We start from the raw sequence: 19,810 nt of genomic DNA, 5'->3' as shown, positions 1-19,810 counted from the left end.
CGGATGTACCATGTAATGCTGAGTCTCATAATTGGCTCCAGAGGAGGAGCTGATGATTTGTGTTCCCAAAGCAAAGCATCCGGAGAGAAACTGAAGCTGCACAGACTGCAGCAGAGCAGGAGACGCCGCAGATCCACCGCTCTTCTCCTCCATCGTCAACAGGAAGTACGACATCTCACACAAGGCCTCCAGACGCATCTGACCGTAACGCAGACGGTTTGAGTCGATAGAAAAGGCAATTAGATTTTCACACAGAACAGAGGCATCATTTCAATGGCTCAACAGTCATAAAATAAACAAATATATCAAAATGGATATTTTCATCTCACACAGACTGTAGCTCTGAGCAGCATTTCCTGTCATGTATTTTCCATATCTTGTTGAAAGCTCTGAATAACATTCACCTACTTTATTCAACAGGTTATGTGGAACCCAATTAATATATGAAACCAAATAAATACAAAATATAAATGGGTTAAAGTTTCCCGCAATGTCTTTGATCCCAAAGCAGTAATGACTCCCTTCAGTAGCAGTGACAGTAACAGTTACCTCAGCCCGCTGTTGCTGCTGCTTTATGGCAAACGTAATGGCCTTCGGATCTGCCTGAGCGCAGGTCTGTCCGGCTGGGAGTGCCGGTGAGGAGGAGGGTGAGGGAATCAGGTTTCCACAGACAAACTGGAACACCTGGTTAAGAATGGGCAGAGTGTTGCTGCCACTGTGAGGCGTGGTGGCGGTCGGGCTGATGCACTGACGCAGGCGATCCCAGGCGTCTTTCATGATCCCCAAAGAGCACAAAGGCAAGCCTGAAACAGCCACAGGGGAAAAATGACAGTGTTGTGTGTCTTTCAAATATGTCTTAACTAACAAAAACTAGAACAATACGTGAAGGACTAATTTCCTCATTATTTAATTAAGAAAGAAAAACATCCATTTATTTTACAGTTTTTTGATTGGAGACAAAAATTTCACAACAAAATTTGAAAACGTCGTTATTCTGTTTTATTTATGAGTGTTGATTAGTTTGACTATCAGTGATAATCAATTTGTCTGATGTGCGCCTGTACATGTGAACTGTTTTGGGACCATAAGCTCTTTGGTCCAATCAAACCAATTTTTTTGTTTGGAGTAATCTTCCTATAATACAGACGTCTCATCATAAATGTATGGTAAAGTCATCGAATGCTGCAGTTTATGATAAAAGACATTTCCACTTACCCATTTTGTTCTTCGGGGATACTGAGGAATTTTTGGACTGATCGCACTAAAAATAAAAAAAGAACAGCATGTTATTGCGAAAAAGAAATTGTGTCATCAAATGTATTTTTTTTGCACAGTGCAGAACTCACCGATTTCCGACCATGAACGGCGCTGGTGTAGGATTCTGTCTTCCTGAAAGCATAATGGCACCGGTATTTAGAACTGACATTTCTGAAGCCAAATCAACACAAAGTGCACCAATCAAACTCCACCTTGCAGCACTGTTAACACCCTGTGTGGTCTCCGGGTCGCTGGGCTCCACCCATGCGGGCCTGACCCCGAGCACGAGGAAGAGACACCGGGACACCACCAAATGACAGGCGGTGGGGAAAGACAAGCTTTCCTCAGACTCCCTGTGACTCTCGCACGGTTGCTTGGGATCCGGCTCCCTCTCTGGGCTGACTGGGCTCTCCATGCTGCTGGGGAGGGTGGAGGTACCAAATGACTCGTACACAGTGACGTTCTGCTGGACCTGCATGGCTTCCCGGGCCGCCATGAAAGACTCGAGGACTTCTGCACAGAGAGGACAGAAACCGAAGAATCAGAAGTGTGAGTGCTTATTATTTGAAAATATCTACCTGTGAGTATTAACATTACAAAAAAGTCATGTAGACTAACCTGACAGGTACATACGACGGTTTCCAAATCTCTCCTCGTCTTGGACCTCCTCCTGGTTGTGATTTGAAGGCGGGGGCACCTGCACCTCGCGGCTACAGTGGCCTACTGATTGCGGCTCGTGATTCTTTCCCGTCGACTCCACTGAGGTACCTGGCTCCTGCCTTTCTGTATCAGGACTTTGGGGAGACTGAGAGAGCTGTAATTATAAAAAATATCGTGCTGTAAATCTAGGCAATAACTGATCAACCTTTTATAAAATAAACAGTGAAAATGAGTGAAGTATTTCAGCAATATTACCTGTTTGGTGGTTGCTTCCACCTGCGACACCCTCGGGGAGTTTTTCAGGGCCAATAAAGTGCTTCTGATTTTATAAACTGTTTCATAAACATCAAACAGCATCTCAGACTGCTCATATCTGCCACAAAAAGAAAAGAGTGATTTAGAAACAACATTGTGTCCACTGTACGGCACAAGAAACATTTTCTCATTTGTACATTTCTACATGCAACGCATTCGCAGTACTGACTTGTCCTCCCAGCAGGCCTCGCTCTCCAGTCCAGTGTGCTTCAGGAGAGCAGCCAGACTGCAGCGACATACAAGCTGCAGGAGAAAATCACCTGAAGGGTCTCCGCTCTCCCACTCTGCAGAAAAAAAATAAAGAAATCAGTCACAATAAAGTTAAATAAAAAAGGAAGAAAACAACAGAATTTTCTGTTAAAAATAAAAAATATAAATATATGTTGGAAAAAAATGATTTTCAATATAACAATTAAAAAAAAAAAGTTGACACATTCACAAACTTAAAAAGACCTGCATGCAGTCCGAGTACCTTTGCTGTGAGCGTACTCCTCCATCTTCCACCACAGGCTGCCGGCGAGTCCTCTGGAGGCTCCCAGAGCCAGCTCCAGCAACATTCTGGTTTCTTCGGTCAGACACAGCTCCGTCAGCCTGGTGTTAGTGCTGCCCAGCAGCGCTAACTCCGACAGCCATGCCAGGCTGGAGTCTGCAAGAAGAGACCAATGAAGAAAAACTGAGAACTACATTAATGTAATAGAGACTATAAATTCTGCTTTTTTTCATATAATGTCACTGAAGGCATCTTTTGTCAGGCTTGGGAGTTTTCTGTGAGTTTGCATGTTCTCCCACTGTGTACGTGGGTTTTTTTCTCCACCCTCTCTTGTTTCTACCCAAAAGTCTAAAAAAGGCATCTGAGGCTAACTGCCGACTCTAAATTGCTCAGAGCTCTGAATGTGTTTGTGTGTGACTTTCTGTCTCTCAGTGTTTACCCTTTGGTGGACTGGGACCTGTCCAGGGTGAACCCTGCCTTCACCCGAAGTAGCCGGAATGGGCTCTAGCTCCTTTAACCCGAAGAGGGATAAACCAGTACAGAAGACGAATGGCGTCTTAATCTTAGATGTGTGCCTTCGAAGAGACGCTCTAATACTTCCCATCATGCTCAAATTAAATCTTGTGATATAAACAGCATTTGGCAGGTATGTATTTATGAGACATTTGTAGAGCCAGACGTAAGTTTTCCTACCCAGCTGTTCAGAGTCCATTTCAAGACCGTTCCTGAGGAGGATATTTGATAGCCAGATCTCTGATGCTTTTTCCTGGAGTGAGGGTGCCGGGCCTTGCAGCATGCCACTGAGGCAGCGGCCGGCTGCCAACGCTACGGACCGTTCCAGGTCCAACAGCCAAACCCATCTGCCCTCTTCCTCCTGCTGCTGTCCGACGCTTGTGCTTTCATCACTTTTATCTATGAGGAAAAAAGCCAATAAGTCATCTCATCACTAATAGGAGGAAAGATTCCAGATAATTTAAGAGTCACTGACTTGAAGATGTTTTCTGAGCTTCCATTCCAAGTTCTTGTTCTTCCAACAGGACTGTCTCTGGTAGCAAACTGTTGAAATCATTGAGATGCTCCAACAAGTCAAGTAGATGGCTCAGGAGCGGCTGGATGGTACCCAGGGGCAGCAGCAGCAAGGAGTACATCACCTGGCACAGCAAGCTGCCAGCCACGGAGTTGTACAACACCACTGGGACAATAAATGAAAACAATAATTGAAACAAACATAAATTACAGAAAACTGCATGCAGGATGCAACAGTATAAACCCTGAAATGAGCTGCTCTGACAAAAACAGAATGTCAGGCTCTTTGACTCTGAACCGCATTGTATCAAACGAGGCTTTCTTACTGTGAAAAACAACAAAATAAAGAGTACAGAACATCAGCATATCAAATAGATATACTCTGCTGTGATCTCCAACTATACCCAATTTCATCTTTTTCGGGGAAATGGTAAAACAAAAAAAGGCTTGCAACTACGATTGCTTTCAAATCATTGTTGAAGACTGTTTCAACAGATTCTGTTCATCGCAAACATCACAACTCTGGTTGTGACTACATTTCAGTGTTGTTTTTGAGATCTAGAATGAAGATAATGTCTGTAAACACACATTCTGCTTAGGCGACAACTGTTACAAAAAATAAATCAAAGTAAGGAGTAACTACAATCAAAGCATTAACAGCTATGCCTCCTACCGTGCAGTTTTTTGATGATTTGTTTGTCCGGGGAACTCTCCTTCAACAGTTCGGTTGACCTTGTGAGTGTTTCAACGGCATAGGGGAGCAGCAGGTCAAGATGCTCACGAAGAAGCGTGACACTGCTGTCATCCTGCAAGGCATGAACAGAATAAACATGAACAGCATTTGACTTTTTAAAAAATCATTATCATGCTCTGTTTTATTTTGTCTTGTTGTATTTTGCACATTCGTAAGTGTGCAGGTCTGGTGATTTTTTTTTAGCCACGACTATATTACTTGTGTATTAAATTTGTTGGCTATGCCCACAAGCATTTCTAACTGTGTGATTGTGTGGACATTTTCATATTTCTTAAATATTTCTTTATAAGTGTTTGATAATGTTTAAAAGTTTCTGTTTATTACCTCTGGGCGGGAATGTATGTAGCAATGGGCGAACAGGTGCTTCTGAAGTCCAGACAGCAGCTGGTGGACGTGGGACGGAGGATCAGTTTGTCCCTGGCTGTCACCACAGAGCTGCTTGTCACTGTTTTTCTCCAACTCCCCAAATTGTTGCTCCTGTATGCAACAATTTTCACCACAAATTGTCATTTACAAGCCACAAGCATCTCATACATGTATAAATGAAAACAAGGCGCAATTATTCTACAGTTAAACCTGTCCTGCACACACATCGATGCAAGAAGTCCGGTGTTCCATACCGTGTAAAAGTCTATGCTCAGCAGCAGAGTTCTCAGCAGCACTTCGGCTAATCGAAGAGGATCGTTGGCTTCAACAGAGCTGGAGGAAGAGGGTGGCCGGGTCGACAGAGCCGGTGTCAGAGGAGGCCCGAGGGCCGCCACCTCCCCAAAATTGCTGTAACCGAGTAGGGACGCTACATGGCTCTGGTCCTGGAGGCTGCTGAGAACCATATCGAGCTGCAGGCGCTGTGGAAGACACAAAAGGGAAGAAGAGACAACTTACTCAGACGTAATCCTTTAAATCTGGGACAACCAAAAACATCTCTGCAGACAAGTACTAATGTTTTCACAGTTACATGTTTTCACAACATTCAAGCAGTCTTCAGCACATAGTGCCTAGCAACACTCCAAGCTGGCACTGCGATTTCAACAAACAGAGTTTCTAGCATGGGCTATCCATCCATTTTCCAGCCAGTTCTCTGGATCACACCCATGCAAATACCACAAAAAAACAGCAGCAAAATAACTTTTGTATGGAAGCAGTTCCCATGTAAGTTTAACCTTCATTGTATAATTAATAAAAGTATAAATGCACAAAAAATAAACACCAATGTGAGCGCAGCATCTGAACCGAAAACATACCTGTCCTTTGGAAAGAACATTTAAACTCTGAGGGCCCTGAGGAAGGAGGCAGAGGAGCAGCTCTGTTCTCTCCCTGAGTGGAGGCAGCAGCAGCGATGCCCCGATTGACAGCGTTTTCAAAACGGCCTGATTATCAGACAGAAATGACAAAAAAGAAGAAAAAATACACGACTGAACCTGATAAACCAAAACACTGTGACAGCTGCTTCTTGGTATACATCTATTTATGTGGCACCAGAACAGCTTGGACCAGCATAATGAAAGACATATGAAGCACAGTCCGTCTACGGATAATTCATATACAAGTGACCAAAAGTATAATATGAAAGTAATTTACTTGTTGAATGGAGTCTGGCATGTCTGTGTCTATTAGTCTGAAGAGCAGGTTCCTCAGGGGCCGGCCCTGAGCGCCCAGCACCATAGCACCAGTTCCCCCAGCGTGGGCCAAGGACAAGTGGATTGACAGCAGCTTCATGCACAGCAAGAGAAAGTGATGGTGGTCCCTGAGGAATGGACACACGCAGCATGTGATTGAGGAGGACGGAAGGAACAAGCTTATTAAGAATTGTTTTCTTTAAAGGACAGTCATTTCGTACGTTATGCTGACTGAATATACAGCTACTGTAAAGTAATTTCATGCCTTTTAGATAAGAAAGGAGCAGGGGGCGTATCATTACTGATGCCATCACAGTAAGTTTCCAGGAAATTGCGTAGATAGGTGAAGGTGCTCTCCTCCAAGTCGACACAAAAAGGCCTGTGCCACGCCACCAGTTGCCTAGAAAATAAATAACAGAATTTTGTCTGCATTGCAATCACTTGGAAAAACCCAAACAAACGTATTTCTCTTTGTTTCAGTTGAGATGGAGGTTCTACCTGTCAGTCGGCACTGCGGTCCAAGCCAAACTGTGAGAAGTGCCAGCAGTGATTTGCTGAATAGAGACTCCCTCTAAACCCAGAACTTTCTTGGGTTTGGTGATGGGCGTAGAAGTGTGGCCCTGGCCACACTGGCCCATGGTGTTATTCCCCCACGCGTACACTTCATTCTCTGATGACAGAAAGAAGACAAATGTTTCAGTCAGAAAACTCGGCAAGTTAAAAATAATAATAATAATAATAATACTAGCTAAGAAGAATGTAAAGTAATCTTACCATGAGAGAGAGCCAGACAGTGGCTGTCTCCACATGAGATATCAATGATTTTGGTGATGCTCAGGTCTTCTATGAACCTTGGCCTCAGAGAGGTTGTTTCAGAGGAGCCACATCCTAAACATGAGCCGCAGCCCCATGCAAACACCTGCAGAAATAACACAAATATATAGGAAGGATTCAAGCAGTTAGCTCAAATAGTCTTTTTTTAATGCCTCACATCATTAAATGAATACAATGGAATAACCAGTTAAAAGCTGTATTTATCACCTGTCCTGACGAGGTGAGGGCCAGAGAGGACTGGCTGCCAGCACACACTTTCCTGATGATGAATCCATGCAGGGCCTCGATGACCTTGGGCCGATACACGCGATTGGTATCTCCGTGACCCAGCTTACCTGCAAGGATGAGTCATTACACCGCATCAGCATCACTTCACAGTCGCTCCAGAGAAATCTGTCAAGCTTCACGTTTAGGTGAAGACAGTGATTTCTATCACTGCATGAAGGCGCTGTGTTAAAGTCGCTGCGACTCACCGTTGTCCCCTCCTCCAAAGGACCACACAGTACGTCCATCCTGCGCCACGGCGATGGTGTGAGAGCTGCCGCAGGCCACCTGCCCCACGCCGCTGATGTCCTTCACCAGTGTGGGCACGTTCCGGCTCTGGCTGTCGCTGTGACCTGCGCCGGGGAGGAAAGCTGCTCAACAGAGTCTGCTCCTAACATGTGATAGGCACAACTAAACTCTGGAAATGCTGAAAACGGGATTAAGCATTTGGAGTAATAAGATGCATACCGAGCCTGCCAAAGTCTCCTTCTCCCCACGTATAAAGCTCCCCGTCGTTGGTCACTGCAGCGCTGTGCCTGTAGCCCGCAGACACGCAAACAATAACCTGCAGGGAAAGAAATAGAAGCAACATCAGAAAACAAAATGCAACAGCAATATCCTTCACACAGAAATCATTGCAAACGTATATGCGAATATACAGAAATAAACTTAAACAAAAATTAATAGAGAGACGAATACATGCAAAATTAATAGCACTTAAAGACATCTAATACATTCCTCATCTGTATTTCTATTGTTTGCAGACTCACTTTGCCCAGCAGAGGTCCTTGTATGATTTTGGGATATTTCTGCGTTGCACTGTTACCATGGCCTAGCTTCCCATATTCTCCATCACCCCAGCTGAACACCTGAAATGATTGTTTTAATAATTCAAATTTTAATTAGTAAAGTTCTAAAATGTATCACATTATAAAAATTGATTAAAACACTGATTTATGGAGTGGAAATTAGTAAAAAGCAGTACAAGCAGTTAGGCAGAGCTCCTAAAACACTACTTTGAACATAATTGCTCAAGTTAATTATATAGCAAGAATTATGTGAAAAAGTGTTCAAATTTCTAATTTATTGTACAAAAACCTTCTAAATATGTGGCGGCAGTAACTTCATTTCCTCACCTCTCCCTCTACAGTGATAGCCAAAGTGTGGCCATCAGAGCCCTTGGAGGAGGACACTTTCTTCATGTTCCTGTGCGGCTCCAGCACGAGTTTCTTGGGCATGGACTGGTTGTTGGAGTCTCCCAGGCCCAGGCGCCCATAGCTGCCTTTTCCACAGGCTTTTACCGAACCATCCGCTGACACGGAGAAGGTGCAGTACTGGCCCGCTTCGATCTAAAACAAGGCAAAGGCGGACAGTGACCAATGACGTTAAAGAATAAGACATGACATCTAAAATCAAAATGATTTAACTTATAGTATTGACTCAGAAAATTTGAATTCCATTTTCAGATACTAGTGGTACAGTATCATGATGAATTACATAGAAATTATGAAAAAATACACCGAAAAAATCCTAAAAAGGCAAATATGTAAATTCTGATGTACAATTACATACAGTACAAATAAAAAAGTGACACCCATGTGTCATGTTTGTTTTTCCCCTGTGGGTGGCCATACCATCTGGGCATCGCTGAAGCCCTGCGTCAGTTTTGGCAGCAAGATTTTCTCCAGGGTCCCTTCTGCCAGCTGATGGCTGCTGTTGCTGCCCCACACATACACCATGACTGTGTCGCTCTCTGTACCGGGAGCAGCTGTGTCTGTGCTGCAGGAGCACAGGCAGTAGGATGCTAGGTTGCAGATCTGTGAAGGTAGAAGGGAGGCGAGCCACTTTATGAGTCACTGCATGAGTTCTTAATGTCAGCAATCATGACACTGAGCTTCTTTTCACCTCCTCAAATAAGCAGAGAGCTGCCTGGGAGAGCCGACACAGTCCATCCGCATCCTTCTTTAGCACCTGAGTGTTTACAGCATCCCCACGAAAACCCTGAAATGAAAGTTATCACGTTTATCTTTCTGCATTTTGCACTTTTCCGCTATATTTTAATAATAGCTGATTTTAGATAACCTTGCTTTCTAAATCAGAGGTATGTATGAGAGTAGGAGGCATTTCTTTTAAAAACTATGGCATGTCACTGCATGATCCAGATAGGAATGTAACCAAGACAGAAAAAAATAGAAAACAGTGTTGCTCTTTGTAGACAATCTAGTTATTTGAGAAAGCAGCAGGCTGTGTTCCACTTTCCCTTATCACCACAAACAAATCTATATTTCATTTCTTGTTGTGTGATGCTTTTTTTATAGCTTATATGTAGGTTGTAGTTAACAGGGGGGAAATGTGCATACATCATTTGCTGTGCCCATCTGCACAGACACATAAGACGAGCGAATAATGTTGCGTGATTGCAATAACCATCTCCAGTTGTCATTTGAACACAAATATTTCAAAGCTGATTAGGCTGCGACAGGATGACTCAATATGCATATCTAGAGAGGACAGGAAGACTGACTCAATCTTAATCCTTATCTGCACGCTGAGGCATCACTCCGGGCTTCAAATGGAGCTGTTCATATGTAAAAAGAGCAGTCTGCAGCGGGGACGGATGAGGCAGCGAAAGCCATTTTCCTACTATGCAGATGTGATGTTTTCCATCAATATGTTCATTAAGAGGTTGCATGAGTTATCACATAAAAATGCTAATGAAATCAAGTGCATGAAAAAGCCTCTGCTGTAATCATAATTTCTATTTAACCAAAGTAATGCATTAATATAAAACACAACAAAGACAGCTGCAACCAGCACATTGTCAGGAATGTGAAAGAAAACTTTAAAATCAATGCAGCGATTGTTCAATTAAAGCTATTAATCATCTGTAATCAGTGGTGTGGCCTTGTGACATATGATCTTGTTCAACTACTACATGGATCTCACCAACCGATGCAGAATAACACAGCATATGAATTATATTATAAATGTGTATTTTTCACATACATATTTTAATGTAAAAAATACATAAATTGTATTATCTCCATCAAAAGTGTTGCTTGATTATTGACTAACTGGAAAGAAGTTCATCTGTAAACCCCGAAGGACATACCGAATATTGCCTCATTTGAAGAAGAGTTTGATGGATTACGTCGAAGCCGACACCAGTGGACTGCTGAGAGCTCATTGCAGGGGTGGAGGAGGAGGAAGACAGTATAGAGGTGGAGGAGGACATCGAAGCAGCCAAGGCAACCTCCACCCACTCCAGCAGAAACTTCAGAGATCCCCTCTGCATGGCCAGGCCGAGCAGCAGCTCCAGCGCCAGCCTGCGGCCGGTCGGGTCGGCGCCGCCGCTTCCGCTGATCACTGACGTCTTCTTCAGGAAGTCGGCCACCTGCGCCAGGCAGTCCAGCCCCACGGATGGGATCTTATTCTCGTTAGCGAGTGACAGCGGTGGTAGCGACGACAGCACGGAGGACGCCGTGGCGAGCACGTCGTTGCAAAGAACGGACTCCGGATGCACGGAGGCTGCATACCTCCAGTTCTGCTGCAGCAAGGAGAAGAGCAGGCTCAACCCAGTTCTCACGCCCATTTCTATCAGAACATCCGTACCTGATTTAATTTTGGATGCCCCGCCCAGCGCGCAGGGCTCTGGGGCCGGCTCGATTTGCCCAGATTCAGCCCCGCTGTCTGTGGACTGGGAGGGCAGCTGCACTCGAAACTTATCATGGTATTTGCTGTGAAGTGCGTAGTAGATCCTCTGCAGCACCACAAGCCTGTGTTGGAGGCTCAGGGTGTAGGAGGTCTGCGTGAGCATGCGGTGAGCCAGCCATCGCTGGCTCTGAAGCAGGGATGACAGGTACTCTTCCTTCTCCGCTAATGCATTGGACTCGTACTCAAAGTCTGGGAGGCGTGGGCCCACAAGCTCCTGAATAGGCTGAGCCAGGGTGACCACTTCCTTGTTGTGAAGGAGCTTATTGTAAAGAAGCGCAGCACCATCTCTCCTGGCGGTCTGGATGCTGTCTTCTGCTGCCCACGAGCTATTGAAGTGCTCCTGCCACAGCGGCAACACATGGGTCTGACAAGGCACCATTTCTGAGCATTATCTATGTTCCCCAGTGCATCTGCAAGACAAAGAGAAGCATGATTGTATTAGAAACGAGGAGGCATGTGCTGTCGATTGGCAGACTTCTAAATTTCACACACATCATTACTTCGCACTTGATTAACATAATGAAATGGCACTTCTTTCTGTGTCATCAATTTACATGCAACATTTGCTGCTGAAATCTGATGTTGCAATGCGTTTTCCTGCCAAGAGAATACAGTGTGAAGGTGTCAAGTTTCTTCTTGTGTGCTGGCGCTCCTCCAGCATACAGTGCATCCAGGATATTGCGACAGGCCCGGTGGGTATCATTGATATAGGTCAACTCACGCTATGATGACTGCATCCCGGCTCACCTTTGCTGCCGGTGGGACTTTGTCTCACAGATGATCATGTTATATAACGTGGGGAAATAAAAAGGTTGTCTCATGCAATGTTGCTCATAATCAATTGAATTCAGATTTTAAGACTCTGTAGTCGTCAAAGCGGATCATGTGATGCTGTGTCACGCCATCACAAGCACAGACCTGCTTTGTCACCGTATCAAGTGAAATTGCTGAAGGAACGGCTGAGAAAAAAACTGAAATTCAAACTGCCAGTACCTCTTACGGGAAAATACGGAGGTCATTATTAACATTATGGTTCATCTAACGCATTTATCGCTTTTCTGCCCTCAAACACCTCAACATAAAAGCATTTTCATTCATTTCAAAATAACTAAAAAGTACAATCGCTCGCCAGGATGTTACGGTATAGCATCGAAATGTTCACACATCCATTCATGACCCACGGTTGTGCAAAATTTAAATCTCACAAAGATGCATGACAAGTTACAGACTGCTAGATAAGTGAGCGTGCCACTTTAACCGTGGTTCGCAGTCAGAGAGCTGAGGCTCTCTTGCCGTGCCAGAGGCCTGTGAGGCTATATGGTTTCCTCCCCAGCCAAAAATAACAGCTAGCATTGATATAGTCGTGTGCTCTACGGCCAGACAGCCACCAACACGAAACCACCAGCAAGTAAGACACAGCTACCACTGTCAAAACTGCTACCAATGGAAAAAAAATATTTTCAACGGTGTCTTCAGAGCATAATGAAGCTAATAATGAAAATGTAGTTATTGTATTATCTAACCAAGTTAAACAATGTTTTCACATTTCATAAAAAACACAAGCAGTGTCGTGTTTCTCCCTCTCCCTTCAGAAAAGCATCCTTAACCACCAGTGTACCAGATTCAAAGGTTTAACCTTAAATATGCAGAACTTTCATCCTAGATCCCTTTATAGCAAATGTGCTAAATCCTATTCCCAAAGAGTCACCATCCCTGCTCTAACATGCCTCAGCCTCAGTCTAATGGAAGTCGTCACTAAGCTCTACATGAAGTCTGACAATGAAACACTCATCACAATCAGGCATGTTGGAATAGTGATATGTCAAAAAGAATCCACACTATAGTCTTCCAGAAAATTCTCCCTGTAAGCAATGCCTACCAAAGTCTCACAAAATCCTGTGGAAAACACTTTGACTTAAAAAGGGATTAAAAAAAATGAACCTAGTGTCCATAAATGTAATACCAACCATAGTAACACAAAAGTGCCACAGTACAATATGGTTCCTCACGGAAAAAGAAAATAAATAAATAATTTGTAAGTCAAAAATGAGTTGCAGTAATGTGTGGTTTCTGAGAGCAGCCATAAACCTCAGAGTGGGTCCAGCAGTTGCCACACTCACTATCAGCTGCAGGTAGTAGCAGCGTGTGTGGCGCAATCATTATTTGTTGACTATTTGTTAACAGAGTGCTGGCTAAAAATGATTTTTTTTTAATCTATTATCAGCAGAATATTTAAAATATCTTTCGTCTCAGACCAACAGGGTCACATTGAAAACAAGGATACTGGCAGGAGTCCTTAGACTGGAGGAGTCCAGGCTGCTGTTCAGTTGAAACAAGCTTAAGGATTTCTTACCTCTCACAAGAGTAAGAGGGAGATTTATAACGTGGGTATGCCTTTGGATCCCCACTCAATGCCTCTGTAGTGCCACTCAAGTCTAAGTAGCTAAAGTCCATCAACTGGGTGGCCATGGATCGTCTGAAGGCCAACAGACACATTACTCAACATCAAGTTGTGTCATTGAGTAGCTGTAGAAGGGGACCGTCATTACATTAAAGGACATTTTCTGTCTTTTATAAACCCAAGCCCTGCCCTAAAGTTACCGATGAACCGACACGATGAACTAGGCAAATAAAACAAACATCCACCACAAGCAGGACTATAGCCAATAATATGCCACTGAGGTGCGACAATTAATCTGGCAAGGCCGCAGTGTCCAAGCTTTATCAGGAGAAACCTGGCTTCATTGTGCTTTTAGTAAAGCCAGTAAAGAGAAATAACACAACTGCAACTGTGATCCCTGGCAAAAGGGGAAAAAAAGGGTCATTAGATAATCTGCATTTTATTGCCATGCAATCAAATAAATTGTACCAGGTCTTGTGGATATATTCAAGATATTCAAAGTGATTGATACAGCATTGCAAGCAGTAATATTTAACCAACTTAGGTTGGAGGGGCACTGGAGTCAATCTCTGCTCACAATGGGTGAAGGCAGGGTGCACACTAGACATGTCACTGGTTAAAACAAAAACTGCACACACATAATTTCATATCTATGGATGCTGAGGAATCAGCAATTCCTCTCAAGCACATGGCTTTTCCACTGTGAGAGAAAGCTGTGCCAGGGAGGGGAACTCAGTAAGAGCAGCCAAATTCAAGACAGGATGGTCCCAGAGTCCAAAATCAGACTGTAGACATTCCAAATATATTCAGCTGATCATTTAAAGGCATGAATCCAAACCCTAATCTGAGGTCACAAGCTAATAACACCATGTACTTTTTTACAAGGCTGAATTTTAATGCATGCATTTGCATGCTTTGAAGGTGGTGTTGGCTTCGGAATGAGCATGATGAGAAAAGAACCCCACAGCTGACCTGAGACAGGATGGACGAATTTTCTTGGCTGCCAGAGTCACCCTGACTGAGCTGCAGGAAGTTGCAATTAAGGGAGGTTTGCACTGTTGTTGCCAGGACAACAATGACCACAATGAACAGTGGCTGTGTGGGTGAGTGTTGATAAAACGGCAACACAGCAGTACTGTACATCTGTGCACAGTCATAAAAATACACAAGGGCGATTCAGACATCTCCAGATTGTTGCAAAAACATGCATCCATCTGCATTTATTGATCTGCAGTCGGATGTTTGGTATTAAGTTGTGCATGCAGGCAGATGAGCAGCCAGACACAGGAGCAGATTTATTCACACATTAGAATATTAGTGCTTTTTTATTATTTCATCGCGTTTGTCGCCATTGGTTTGCATCTCACAGAATAATTAGCTCGTTTTATATTGTAGCTGTCCGCTGCACCAACATAAACAATGAAATGCCATAATCACAGACAGACCCAGACCCAGACACAGAGCGGAATGTAACATTATTCTGCCTCTGCGGTGACAGCTGAGCTAACGCTGGCTGCAGTGCAGTTGCTAGTCTGCTCCATGGCTGTCAAAAACGCCCCAGCCCCTCCGCTGCTGGGCTGACAGCTCTCCACACAAACACCGCCGGCGGACTGGAGCATTTCTACCCGGGTGCGGCGACGCCGTGAAGAGACACCGGGCAGGGCGAGACGCCGTGGCAGTAAACGAAAGCGCCGCTGTTAAATGGTTTGCGTTACCTGTCCCGTCCCGGTGAGGTCTCCCTCGGACGAGAATATCATGTCAGCCTTCTCCTCGCTCCTGTTCTTCTTCGACCGAGGTTTAGCCAGTGATGCGGAGCAGCGGAGCGTCGGTGCGTCAGCGCCATCCAGTGTCCAGGGTGGAGCTCTGCAGCCTCATCATCAACCCGTGGGGAAGAACTCGTCCTGGCGGCCCAAGAAGTTACTTGACTAGAATTTAGGCTGCCTGCCACAATGCCAAACAAGCTGCAGATATGTTAAAATAATCTTTGAGCATTCATTGCTTTATATCTTGAACTCAACTGAGTTGATTCAAAGTCCCAAAATAGTAAGAGTCACACTAATTATCTTCAATTAATCTGATGTTATTGAACATTGAGATGATTTTTGATTACAGCCTTTCATCCAGTGGGCAAAATTACAGTTGTACAGTTGAATTATGAAGAAAAAATGTGTTCCCCTTTGCATGTGCATTGACCACTGATGCCAAATGATTGTTAAAGCTAATTTGGAAACCACTTTAAAACTTAATTCAGATTTAAGTCTAGATCCACATCAGACAGCCACTTGACAGGCATATACTCTGTAGTCAATATTTACTCTCATTGTGCATCTTTCAATGCAAAATCAAAAGACAATTTATTCTTAGTATTTTTTAAGGCAGGGGAATTCTAAACTTTTCAGTGTAGAGTAACAGTTAAAACTGTTATCATAGATCACAAAATATAAAAACATTTCCAACACACCTGAGGTTTAATTCCATGTAGAAAGACCATGTCGATGCACATTATTATCATTTTTGAAAAATATTTGATCTATTATTCACAAGATGGGTTGAAAGATGAATGGACCCCATTTCAAAACATTGCTTTTAATGACTCACTTAAAACATGTTTCTGTGGATGACGGAGAAGTGTGCAGGTATACACATGAAAAACAGGTAAGCATCTAAAAGATGCACACATTACAGAGTTCTTGATGCTTCTGTACGTCCCACTTCAACAGTGATAACCCTGAATAGAGTCCGATGGCCACAGAATGCCTAACCACTGTTTTACTCAGTCAGTCTTCATTTCTAACAGTATCTGTTGGGTTGTTTTTTTTTTTGTTTTTTTTTCACCTTTCAAAAACAAGAACAAACTGTTTGACATTGCCAGAGCACACAGAAACATTCCTGGCACGGCCCTAATGACCCCACTGACCTGCATGAAATGAGGTCAGGGAATAAGGCCAGACGGATCCTGGCAGACACAGTACACCCACTCCAGCAGTCACCGGGTTTGAGTGGCTTCTTTCGGCTATAACTTAAAGCTCACAAGGAGGGAAAAAAAAGTCTAAAAAAAGTAATCTCTGAATGTCACAATCTGTCTTTTAAATGGCTTGTTCAGTGGTTTGATTTGTAAGCTTAGGTGTTTTTTTTTATTTAGTGGATGCAGAACTAATAAAACAAATATATATCACTTCTAATAAATATTTCTGAACAGGACAGGATATATCTTTAAAGTTTTGATCCATTGTTCTAGAGTCTGGGAAAGCAGTCTCTTCTGATGTTGTATTAAGGGAAATGCAGGATGATGTAATTTTAGTCTGAGAGCCTCCACAGCACTGTTTCACTCAGCTACGTTCTGAAACCACATGCAGCAGAGTAACACCTGAATGAACAGCAAATTGGCAGCATTTAAATTAACAACATTATAGTTCACAAAATCTTTTATGAGCAACCAACATCACTCCTGAAACCCTGTTTGCTTTGTCAGAATAAAGGGTTTCTGATGCTTTTATTTCCACACAGATCAATGGTGATGCTAAGTCTATATCACAAGCAATAAGGTTGCTTGCTCTAAATGCTGAATCTCATCGTGAAATAAGCTGCTGTCATTGCAGTTGATGTTTTCTTAGTTATTTTTACACTTTACAAGGTCATCCCAAGATTGGACCCTCTTGACCAGAATTAGCCCTTGGTCTACAGAACAAAAATAGCCGAATATATAATTTATTCAGTGTCTTTTGATTAACCTTCTTGATGAATTGATAAAGACAAAATAAAAAAAAACATCCCCTTTAAAAATTAATGAAACAGTCTACATCAGTAACTATGAATAACTTAATGAAAAGACACATTGATTATTACTGAATTAATGCAGGTAATTGAGATGAATTGAAATAAATGTTTCAAAGAATATTTAGCAGGTCCTTCTTATATGTTAAAGAGGAACGTGTTTATTCAAAAAGATGACTTGTTTTATATGATGTGAATAAGATCTGTTAAATAAATAAAAAAAAAAAAAAACTTGTGAGGATTTCTCTAAAGTGAGTCATAGGAAGTTGAATTATCGACAGGAGCTCCAGTCACGACAGAGCCGATGCGGTGGGAGGTCCGGGGCTCCCGTCACTCAGACAAAAACAAACCAAAGATAACTTCTGACATCAGGTCTCACGGATTTCAATTCCTGGATGGCGGGCCAGAGTTAATCCCACTTCCACGCCGGATTTCTAAAAAGGGGACTGGCTGGCAAAAAAGGGACGACAACACCGGAATGAGGAAATTGACGAGGGCCAGTCATGTGCAAAAACAAAGTTGTTCATCGCAGATAACCATCCAACCTGATGAGCGGCGGGCCACTCCGCTCAAGTCTCAGCGAGGCTCCGGCAGCCCCTCCATCTCTCTCCCTCTCCCCCTCTCTCTCTCTCTCTCTCTCTCTCTCTCCGTCGCCCTCTGTCTCTCTACCTCTCTCTCCCAGCTCCGGCTCCTTCTCCGCATGCAGCGATGTCCTTTCTGCTCATCACGGTGTTGTCCTCCCTCGCGGTGCACCGTGCCGAGGCGTGGGGCGCCAGCGTCAAGTATGCGGTGAACTGCCCGGATCGGTGCAACCCGGAGCGGTGCGGCGGGACGCAGCGGTGCGCACGGACCGTCCTGGACGACTGCGGCTGTTGCCAGGTCTGCGCAGCCGGCAGAGGGGAGCACTGCTACCGCACGGTGTCGGGGATGCACGGGGTGAAGTGCGGACCGGGATTATTCTGCGAGTTCTACAAGGACGAAGACGATTACGGGGATGAATATGGAATATGCAAAGGTATGCGCCCGCTGTGGGAAAAAATGTTGATGCTGTTTCTGCATGCTGCAGTTAGAGATGCCCCACTGCAGTGTCCCCATGTGTTGTTGCAAAATTTCAGCCTGTTTATGATTATTATTTTTGGACGCTTCTCTTCTGCAGGTATATGCTCTGTTATAAGTAATTTTCCCATTTATATTATGACATCCTAGACTTGGAGTTTAGACATTGTATCATAAATGCTGCAGCATTACACTACAACAGTTTTTTTTCTTTTCTGCTTGTCATCTATGGAAAATGACCTAAACATATTTTCATGTTTTTGCAGACTGCTTGTACGGAACCTATGGAGTTGAGTGCCGAAAGACATGCAATTGCAAAGGAGGCATATGTGACAGGGAGAATGGAGCATGTCTCACCCTCTCCTTCTTTGCCAAAATCGCCAGCAAGCTCAAGACTGAACCCCAAACAGGTAAACATCAAACACTACTCTTCCAATGATGTATTATTAATGCAGCTTCAATTCAAATGAGTGCATTTCTCAGTTGGTTGGTAAAAAGTAAAGAATCCTCTCAAGTGGACTGAAAAGGTCATGTGTGAGACATGAACTGAGAGATTACTGATTCCTTTCTCTTGTGTTCTCAGGGACCGAGGTGGGCTCAGGAGAAATCAGCACAGTCCACAACACGGATCAGCTCACAGACAGATCCACTGCTCCAAAGCGGCTTAACCCTCGCTGACAAAGTGCTGACCAGACTGAATCTGTTCAGTGTAAATGTAGCATTAACTTATAAATGAACTGAAAGATAGGCTATATTTTATTATGTTAAACAACGGGAAAAACTTTTTTACGGTGTTTGCAAGTTTTTGTTCAGTTCGGTTGGTCCGTGTTTGACCTCCATCTTTTTTAATGAAATATGCCAACAGTGTTATTTTATTTGCGTTATCTTTTTTTTGTTTTGTATGAGTTTCTGTCGTAAATTAATCATAACTAAGTGAAGGAAGTTCACAATTGCTTTAGCATCATTTACTGTGTCTTCATATATCATAGGATGTATGTTTCTGGATAAAAGAAACGTTCCTTTTTATTATTAACTTCAGCAACAGTTTTTTTTTCTCCTTGAGCAAGTCAACTTTTTTTGTTTGCACTGTATATATGAAAAGTCACCATGGACTATATAATGTGTTTGACACCAGCCATTGTAAAAGCAACAAAAAATGCTCTTGAAAATAAACCAAAGTTACCACTAACTTGTCATTTTACTGCTTGGTTCTTCTATGAAGTTGTTACATAAGCAAGACCTTGTTCAGTGAAATCAACCATATCTGATATATTTGACGTACAACACAGTTTTGGTAGTAGACACAGTGCAATTGCAGAGTTGATACATGATAATGACACTGAAATATAAAACATTTAGATTAAACTATGCCCATAAATACCATTCAGGTAGTTGAACTGGAATTTGAGTCGTCTCACATTAAAGACAATCATATCAGTAAATATAGTAAATTGATTTAAGGGGATGTAGCAGATCAATAAGAAGGAAATGCAATGTATAATTTAAAAAAAGAGGTGAATTTTCACCATCAATGTGTTTTCCAACTAACACATTAACCCATAGACACATATGTACATCACAGTGTGCACTTGTTAAACTTGGCACTTCCACTAAAACACAGCAGGTCAATTCAAGCTATAAGCAACTAT

At 43.2% G+C, this 19,810-nt stretch overlaps 2 protein-coding genes across 2 annotated transcripts in view; one reads left to right on the top strand and one right to left on the bottom strand.

Annotated features, from left to right (window-relative positions):
• Positions 1–15,122, bottom strand: part of LOC115383483 (probable E3 ubiquitin-protein ligase HERC1) — a 37,951-nt gene extending 22,829 nt beyond the window's left edge. Inside the window, exons 1-28 of the mRNA XM_030085673.1 lie at positions 15,047–15,122; positions 10,329–11,340; positions 9,122–9,217; positions 8,851–9,033; positions 8,353–8,565; positions 7,987–8,085; positions 7,685–7,781; positions 7,426–7,569; positions 7,160–7,287; positions 6,893–7,037; positions 6,617–6,788; positions 6,384–6,518; positions 6,081–6,246; positions 5,744–5,869; positions 5,123–5,347; positions 4,827–4,979; positions 4,422–4,554; positions 3,711–3,914; positions 3,416–3,634; positions 2,705–2,878; positions 2,402–2,516; positions 2,173–2,290; positions 1,876–2,071; positions 1,470–1,770; positions 1,347–1,389; positions 1,216–1,261; positions 550–803; positions 10–198 (exon numbers count right to left, since the gene is read on the bottom strand). Of these exons, the coding sequence (XP_029941533.1) occupies positions 10–198; positions 550–803; positions 1,216–1,261; positions 1,347–1,389; positions 1,470–1,770; positions 1,876–2,071; positions 2,173–2,290; positions 2,402–2,516; positions 2,705–2,878; positions 3,416–3,634; positions 3,711–3,914; positions 4,422–4,554; positions 4,827–4,979; positions 5,123–5,347; positions 5,744–5,869; positions 6,081–6,246; positions 6,384–6,518; positions 6,617–6,788; positions 6,893–7,037; positions 7,160–7,287; positions 7,426–7,569; positions 7,685–7,781; positions 7,987–8,085; positions 8,353–8,565; positions 8,851–9,033; positions 9,122–9,217; positions 10,329–11,309 (5,055 nt within the window). The 5' untranslated portion in view covers positions 11,310–11,340; positions 15,047–15,122. The remainder of the gene's footprint in view (positions 1–9; positions 199–549; positions 804–1,215; positions 1,262–1,346; positions 1,390–1,469; positions 1,771–1,875; positions 2,072–2,172; positions 2,291–2,401; positions 2,517–2,704; positions 2,879–3,415; positions 3,635–3,710; positions 3,915–4,421; positions 4,555–4,826; positions 4,980–5,122; positions 5,348–5,743; positions 5,870–6,080; positions 6,247–6,383; positions 6,519–6,616; positions 6,789–6,892; positions 7,038–7,159; positions 7,288–7,425; positions 7,570–7,684; positions 7,782–7,986; positions 8,086–8,352; positions 8,566–8,850; positions 9,034–9,121; positions 9,218–10,328; positions 11,341–15,046) is intronic.
• Positions 15,123–17,468: 2,346 nt separating this feature from the next.
• On the top strand, positions 17,469–19,341 carry esm1 (endothelial cell-specific molecule 1). The gene is made up of 3 exons (XM_030085674.1): positions 17,469–18,120; positions 18,428–18,571; positions 18,745–19,341. The coding sequence occupies exons 1-3, from the start codon at positions 17,814–17,816 to the stop codon at positions 18,837–18,839; spliced, it is 546 nt and encodes a 181-aa protein (XP_029941534.1). The 5' UTR covers positions 17,469–17,813; the 3' UTR covers positions 18,840–19,341.
• Positions 19,342–19,810: the final 469 nt, after the last annotated feature.

The sequence above is a fragment of the Salarias fasciatus genome (assembly GCF_902148845.1).
Source record: "Salarias fasciatus chromosome 7 unlocalized genomic scaffold, fSalaFa1.1 super_scaffold_4, whole genome shotgun sequence".
In the NCBI taxonomy this organism is placed as follows: domain Eukaryota; kingdom Metazoa; phylum Chordata; class Actinopteri; order Blenniiformes; family Blenniidae; genus Salarias; species Salarias fasciatus.
This window is presented reverse-complemented; position numbering and strand designations above follow the sequence as displayed.